This window comes from Branchiostoma floridae, unplaced genomic scaffold, assembly GCF_000003815.2.
Source record: "Branchiostoma floridae strain S238N-H82 unplaced genomic scaffold, Bfl_VNyyK Sc7u5tJ_97, whole genome shotgun sequence".
Classification (NCBI taxonomy): domain Eukaryota; kingdom Metazoa; phylum Chordata; class Leptocardii; order Amphioxiformes; family Branchiostomatidae; genus Branchiostoma; species Branchiostoma floridae.
In genome coordinates this window covers 6,520-14,862 of record NW_023365980.1, presented here as the reverse complement: position 1 = coordinate 14,862, position 8,343 = coordinate 6,520, and the positions used below count along the sequence as shown (strand labels likewise).

The 8,343-nt window shown below is 47.3% G+C and overlaps 1 protein-coding gene across 1 annotated transcript in view; it reads left to right on the top strand.

Moving 5' to 3' along the window:
* Positions 1–4,368, top strand: part of LOC118409071 — a 5,470-nt gene extending 1,102 nt beyond the window's left edge. The window contains exons 3-6 of the mRNA XM_035809938.1: positions 329–419; positions 968–1,026; positions 2,176–3,908; positions 4,053–4,368. Coding sequence (XP_035665831.1) covers positions 329–419; positions 968–1,026; positions 2,176–3,654 — 1,629 coding nt within the window. The 3' untranslated portion in view covers positions 3,655–3,908; positions 4,053–4,368. The remainder of the gene's footprint in view (positions 1–328; positions 420–967; positions 1,027–2,175; positions 3,909–4,052) is intronic.
* Positions 4,369–8,343: the final 3,975 nt, after the last annotated feature.

The window sequence follows — 8,343 nt, the reverse complement described above, 5'->3', positions numbered from 1 at the left end:
GTATTCAGCCTGTCTGGGCCATTTTTCAATCCCAAATTATCTCAAAACCACCATGAACGCTCCATTTTCTCCCTACAAATATTAGATCCCCACAATCCTCTTTTGCACTGCAGTACGTCTAGTATTTTCCCTATCAAATAATCTGTGCAATCTACTGTCCATGGCTGGGCCTTGGGAGCCGGCTGGATGTTGAGCGGGCAGGTATAATTCACTAATTTATAAATCCAACTTAATCAGTCTTCCCATCAAAGTGTCCCAGAAATACTACGTGTGAACAACTGAATGACTTGTTTGTGCCATGATTTGTATGTTTTTGTTTCCTTTCTAGAATCCAAATGACCCCCATGCAACAGCCAAATTTCAGGAGCTCGGCAAAGCATACCAACACTTGAGGGACCTGAAGAAAGAAGAAAATGAAGGTATGATAGAATTTGTACTTAGTTTGGGTGTCTGAAATTTCGTTTGAAATTGCCTGTTTTCCAGACTCAAACCAAGTCTTTATATAACGTCCTTGCTCAAACCTAACTTCATCAGTAGAGTACTGAGCTAAGCTAAGCTAAACTAAGAGTAGTAAGAGGTTTCCTTGTTTGTTTGGCCTTGAACCAAGTAAGTGATCCAGAACAATGCAGAGACTTTGTTTGAGCAAGGAGGTTAAAAAGGGACTTTGGCTTGAGTAGGTTATATAGACAACCTATTCATGTACTAGTCATCATCATTGCGGGCTGTTTGCCCGGACCAAGACCACCCTCTCCAAGTTTGCCCTCTGGTACTAGTACCCAGGATGTAAGGAGCTTGTTTGGCAGTCTTGAGTCATTAGCCTCCAGATGAACCACAGAAGGAACTGAGTCATTTTCTCTCCTTGATTTGGAGTTGGCATTTTCTGTCCTGTTTGTCACTCACCTGTGACATACCTGATGTACAAATGTATGTTTTTTTGAGTTATTGATCAGATACTGATTCTCTGCAGTTGTTCAGGATGTAAAATTGCCCTCTGCCATGTCACAGCAGCCTACCGTGGATGCGACAGTTAGAGTTAGATGACCAACATGCACAAAATATTTACAGTAAATACTAGTAACAAAAGCATTATGCGATTCAATTGCTGTGGGCGTGAGCCTATTGAAGGTTGCATAAACAACCATTCTAAAATGAGGCAAAATGGCTTCACTGATTGGTGTAACTAATACCCCTTAGCATTGCATAACTTGATTAGATTCACATACTCAATAGTAACTCATTATCCAGTTTTTGTCCAATGTTCCATTGTTGAGTCAGGTCAGGTTTACACATTAAAAACATGCCCCCCCCGCACAGCGACTTGAGTGGCATGATGAGTCACCTCTCGATGTGACTCAAGCCAACTAGGGAGAAAAAGGTATGCAAGTATCTGGAGTTGACTCCGGAAACATGTGACTGTAACTAGGGTCATTGTCACATCAAAAAGTACTGCATTTTCTACATACCAAGGAAGGGGTGTGTGGGTCTTTCATGTGGTCACAACAACAAATAAGCTTAAATGTACTAACAGTATACAGTTTCTACCAGACTTGACTGAATGAATAATTACTGAATACTAGTTACCTTGGTATACGCTAGCTTAGACCACTTACATATTGGGCTCGAAATACTTTTTTCTGCATTGAAAATTACCTGCACCAGACAAATTCTATCTGTACCACTCTGAATTTAGGAAGTATGGATCATACTAAAATTGTTCAGGAACCATTGCTATTTTTTTCTTTTATACTTTGTACTTTGTAGGTAGTAACATTCAATGCGGCTAATAACAATCCTTATACGCTTAAATCATATGACATTTATGTAAAAAATCCAGTAATACCTGCATAGCTCCAATTTCACCTGCACTAACCTGCATATGCATGTGGTATTTTGAGCCCTGATAATTGATATACATTGTATTGATTTTTTAATTTTATATACCAAGTATATTGTTGATAATGTTTTTCATCCTTCCATTTGTAACTGTCCTTGTCTCCTGCATCCCCTCTGTTGTCAGGCAGAGAATGACTTCAGGTGTATCTGAGCTTGACACCCCCATGTGCCTCACTTGGTAGCTCCCAAAGTTCAAAGGTCACCGGTTACCCATGGTTCCTCGCGGCGCATGCGCACCAGTCTAATTTTTTGAGCGATTCTGTCAACCCCCGGTGTTTCCAGCTCCTGAAATTGGGTTCTAAACGCGACAAGGAGCGTTTTAAGAACCGTACGCGGGCTTCTTCGAAGTCTTCAACTGCTGGGCGACACGCTAGAAGCGGCCGAGGAGGCTCGGAGCGGCGTTCCAGCGAGAGACGGCGCGAAGAAGACGGCGCTTCCCCGAGAAGCATGCGCCGACATGTGCGCCGGGGCGGGCGCCATGACAGTCGTCAGCCTTCTTCGTCACCTTCGATGCCGAGATTGAGCGCTGTTCGCGGTCTTTTGGTGGCTGCTGAAGTGCACCAACCGCCGAAGTCTCCCGCTCATGAAGAAGTAGAGCTGCCTTCTAACGTCGAAGTGAGCGAGGAGGAGAAGAATGGCGAAGAGAGCGACGGCGGCGGTGACGGAAAGCGTAGGAAGGATGGCAACAATAATGGCGACATCCCGTCAGAGCCGGAGCTGGTTGATGCTAGCGGCGTACGTATTTCTGCCTTGGAGAATAATTTTTCATTACTTTCAGAGAAGTTAGATGGGCTCCAAGAGCTGATGATGTCGCAGTTTTCGCAGCCGAAGAAACGGCGGTCTGCGTCTGCAACGGGGTCTGCGCCGGGGAAGCGGCGGCGGCGACATGACCGGCGGTCCCCAGCTCGAGTCGAGACGGAGGAAGAAAGTGTGTCGGACGTCTCGGAGGGCGGGCAGTCGGCATGGAAGCCGTTCGACCCGACAAACAAGACCGTCAAGCACCCTTGGGTTGCTGACGACAACGTGTTGGAGGAGACGGAGAAATACTTCAAGCACAGCAAGCAGTGTCGCGGGGCTGATCTAGAGGCTTGGCAACAGAAGTACAACTTGCCAGACAACGCCCCATCAACGATGGTTGTACCGGCCTTCAACGAGAACGTGTCCAGGGCCGTTCTGGAGAATGACAAGAAACAAGGTGATGTGATTGTTTCTCACGATAAATCTCTCAAGTCGGTGCATACCAATCTAGTGCAAGTTGGAACTCCATTGATCAATCTCTGGCAGTTAATCCAGCGTTCCAGTAAGGATAGTTTTGAGGAACTGCAACTGGACATGATAGATTGTGTTGGCACAGCTCTGTTACTCCTGGGTTCAGCCCATTCTCATCTAGCTTTCACACGCCGTTCTTTTATTGCCGAGTCTTCTCAGAAGACCTTCAGGGATCTGTTCCGCACCCCGTCAGAGGACAACAACTTCCTGTTCCCGCCTGATCTGGGAACTAAGGCAAAGGATTTGTCTTCGGAGAGCAAGGTGCTCTCTGGCATGCTGACACAGGCAGAGAAGAGGCAGACCAGCTCGAGACGAGGTGGTCGTCGTACCAACTACAGAGCGGCAGGGGGCGGCAACAGAGGTTATCGCTACAACTACATGCCGAGGCCGAACTACAGTAGGCCAAACTACGGCGGGTCTCGCCAGTACTACAACAAGAGTTCGTCCCAGTCTTTTCAGAAGCAGGGGGACGGGAAGAAGTCAGACAAGTAGAAGTTTCATCCTTGACAAGAGAAGCACTTCGGCGTTCGACCGACCTTCAACCTGTACCCGACGACTCTCAGCTACTTCACGGGGGCAGGCTAGTCCACTTCCTGCAGCAGTGGAAGCAGGTGACTTCAGACCCCTGGATTCTACAATGCGTTACGGGGTACAGGTTGGAGTTTGCGACAACGCCGCCAGTACAACAGAGAATTCCACACTGCAGACCAAGAAGTCCAGAGCAGGTGGAAGTCCTCAGCGAGGAGGTAAGAACTCTACTTACCAAGGGTGCGATAGAGGAGGTTGTCTACAACCGCACCCAGTTTGTTTCAACTTTGTTCACAGTACCAAAGAAGACGGGAGGTTTGCGACCCGTTATCAACCTCAAGCCACTAAACAAGTTTCTACAGGTTCGACACTTCAAGATGGAGAGTCTAGCCATTCTGAAAGATCTCATCCAGCCAGGGGATTATATGGGAAAGATCGACCTGAGAGATGCGTATTTCACCATCCCAGTAGACGTGGGCAGCCGCAGATTCCTGACGTTCCAGTGGCGAGGTCGTCTGTACCAGTTCCGCTGCGTCCCGTTTGGGATGTCGAGCGCCCCAAGAGTGTTCACGAAGGTACTGAAGGTGCCCGTCGCACTTCTGAGAAGACGTGGTTTCCGTCTGATCGTCTACCTGGACGACATCCTGATGTTTGGCCGATCCAGAGAAGAGTGCAGAGAAGCACTAATGGCAGCGCTGGAAGTACTGTCACAGCTAGGCTTCGTTCCGAACAGAGAGAAGTCAGTGTTGGAGCCAACACAACGCATCACCTTCCTAGGGTCAGGCGTAGATTCGTCACGAATGGTAACTTTTCTTCCCGACAACAAGTTGCGGGAGTTACAACAGCTGGCGGACACTACCCTGTCTGCAGTCGTGCCCGTCTCAGCGAGAGAGTTGGCGAGTCTGATAGGGAAGCTGCAAGCCACAACAGGGTCAGTTTGGCACGCTCCACTTCACTTCAGAAGTCTTCAACGCCTGCTCATCACAGTTCTCCGAGTGACAAGAGGAGACTGGGGGCATCCAGTGCCGCTGACAGAGGCAGCGCGAGAAGACTTAAGGTGGTGGAGAGACCTTCTTCCAGACCACAACAGCCGTCCAATCCTTTTGCCCACAGCGGACATGGTTGTGGAGACAGATGCGTCTACTGTCGGATGGGGCGGATTCTGCAACGGCATCCACACAGGAGGTCGCTGGTCTGCAGAGGAGAAGACAGCACACATAAACGTGTTGGAACTGCAGGCTGCATCCATGGCAGTTCAGGCTTTCTGCAGAGACATGGAAAGCGGACACATCAGAGTTCGCTCCGACAACTCTACGGTGGTGGCATATCTAAATCATCTGGGAGGCACAAGGTCTCTAGACTTGCTGAACGTGACCTTGGATCTGTGGCAGTGGTGCACAGACAGGAACCTGTCCATTTCAGCAGTGCACATCCCAGGCAAGGAGAATGTGCGAGCGGACTTCAGTTCTCGACATTTCTTCGTGGCCACAGAATGGACTCTGGACCGGCATACGTTCCTGAGTCTGCAGGCGAAGTTTCCACTACTCTCCAAGGGGGTGGATCTGTTCGCGTCCCGAACCAACCGTCAGCTACCTCAGTACGTTTCCTGGCACCCAGAGCCAGAAGCAGTGGGGACGGACGCCTTCACGGTGAGCTGGAGCAGGTGGGAACTGCCGTATGCCTTCCCTCCTTTCCTTCTGGTCGCACGGACACTCAGGAAGGTCCAGTTAGACGAGGCTCATCTGCTTCTCATAGCTCCGGTGTGGGAAACAGCTTGCTGGTATCCAGTTCTTCTAGAGATGTTGGTCGAGGAACCAGTTCTGTTACCTCGTCACAAGCACCTTCTCACGCAGCCGGAGTCCGGCAGAGCGCACCCAGAGGGGGACAAGCTTCGTCTAGCCGCATGGCATGTTTGCGGAGACAACATTCTGAGTACGGCATTTCGCCGGGAGTCAGTAAGATATTACTGGCCTCCTGGAGACCAGGCACACAGAAGCTCTACACAGCAGCCTGGGAAAAGTGGAACAGCTGGTGTGGTGAAAGGAACATTGATCCGGTTTCAGCACCTGTGAGTGAAGTTCTAGATTTTTTGCTGTCCTTATTTGACAAGGGTCTACAATATAGGACCTTGAATGTTTATAGGTCCGCCATTTCAACAACTCACCTTCCGGTGGAAGGTCTACCTTTAGGTTCTCATGCTTTAGTGAAAAGATTCATGAAAGGAGTGTTTGAACTACGACCAGCCTTACCGAAGTATCAGTATACTTGGGACGTGAGTAGAGTTCTAAGTTTATTAAAGTCCTGGTCACCGGCAAGAACTTTGTCGATCAAGCAACTTACTTTGAAATTGGTTATGCTGATAGCATTGGTGTCTGCAGGCAGGGAACAATCCCTCTCCTTGCTGGATGTTAGATACAAGAAGAAGACCTCGGATGGAGTATGTTTCACCATTAACAGGTTATCAAAGACTTCTAGGCCTGGCAGAGTGACACATGACATTGTTCTACCTAGTTTTCCACGGGACAAAAGAATTTGTCCTGTCTTTTATTTGAAGGAATATGTTTCTAGAACTAGAAGTTTTCGTTTGTGTGACAGTTTTTTGTTTCGGGCAATGGTGGAACCTCATCAGGCGGTTGGCTCTACCACCATTGCCCGGTGGCTAAAGTTAGTCCTCCAGGAGGCAGGGGTGGACACTAACAAGTTTACGGGCCACTCGACAAGGAGTGCAGCTGTCTCAGCTGCGGCATTAAGAGGAGTTTCAGCCAAGGACATAATGAAAATGGCAAACTGGTCTACTTCATCTACGTTCGAGAAGTTCTACAGGAAACCTGTCAAGTCTTGCAACTTTGGCCGTAAGATCCTGGCCTCAGGCTACGAAGTCACCTGAAGTCATTCTCTGACTGACAACAGAGGGGATGCAGGAGACAATTACAAATTGTACTAACCTGTGCAGGACAGGTGTAATTGTCCTTGCATCCCTCGTTGTCAGGCAGACGCCCACCCGGAGAGAGGCGGAATTCTACATGTTCCTGTGAAGTCCCTCCCAACACTACTTCGGCCAGGAGTTCTGCAAACAGTAGACTGGTGCGCATGCGCCGCGAGGAACCATGGGTAACCGGTGACCTTTGAACTTTGGGAGCTACCAAGTGAGGCACATGGGGGTGTCAAGCTCAGATACACCTGAAGTCATTCTCTGCCTGACAACGAGGGATGCAAGGACAATTACACCTGTCCTGCACAGGTTAGTACAATTTGTAATTGTCTGTCAGCAGGGTTATCCCTTTGTTAGGCTAGTTGGACAGCCCTGGATGTGTGTGCTGAACAGCCAGACCAATAAATACTAGCTACCTGCCCAAAGATGCTATGTTGTTATCTGCTCTCTTACATTGCACACCAACTTGAATGGTACTGGTAGGCGAAAGGAGTGGGCTTTGTAAAAGTTTTAGTGTAGGTGTGCACCTGGTAACAGAACTCCTATCGGTAGGAGTGTCACTGTTGAACACCTGGCAACAGAACTCCTACAAAACTGAGTGACATTTCTCTTTCAGATTTTCAGGGTGAAGAGGCGTGGGAATATTTTGATGAAGAAGATGATCCAGAAAGTTTTGCAGAGTTTGTAAGTGATGTCTTGCAACTTTCTATTCTGAAATGTGCATGTTTTTTTGTTGTTTTAAATTTGATTCAGGCACAACTTGGAAAAGGCTACACATTACAATGTATGGCTTTATGATTTGGGTTGTTGACATTCAATAGTTGTAACAGCTGTATATAATTTTGTGAATACAAAACAACATTGAATAATCTCACTTGGATTAGTAGTAGTGGTATCCATTATTTGATCATACTGCTGCTGGGATCCCTGACACAGCGGAAGGCAGCAGTCGGCTAGTCTTCATAGTATCGCACTTCCATGCGGCTCTGTCCATAGGGGCCACCCCTGTTAGACCGCACACCTTGATGGTCCCTCCTAACACACTCCATCCAAGTGTAGTATTGTTTTATACAATTTGATGCATTGTTTTTTATACATTCCTTAGTTCAAGTAAATATTTTGCTCAGCTAGTACTAAAACTGTTATTAAATTTGTCACAAATGTTGTTGTTTTGCTTTTCTTTCAGTTATTCTTTTTGGTTCTGAGGGACCTTTACAGAAGTGAGTATATATAGATCTCATTATCAGGGCAATTCTTGTTTGAATGATACCTTTTCTGAATCTTATACTGGGTTTCCCCCAACATTTCCTATCTACTGTAAATGTTCCAAATGTTCACAGTGGCTTAGTTTTGACAGTGACGTCTTCACTGTGAATTCATGACCGTGCACAGGGTTGGACAAGTTTTCTAAAATTCACTTGTCCTATCGGGCAAGCACATAAAAAATTTACTTGCCGGAACCAACTTTTCACTTGCCCAAAATTCAAATGACTGTCACTTTTATATGTGTTTTCTATTCCAGCAATGGAATTTTTATAATTGTCTCTATTTTTCAATGTTGACCATTTATGTCATGACTGTAAAAGGTAACAAGTATAAAATCTCACTCAATGAAAAAATCTTACTTGCCCGATCGGGCAAGTAGGGTAGGTCGTGCACTTGCCCGAACAACACTTTCACTTGCCCGGGACAATGGGGCTAGTAGACTTGTCCAACCCTGG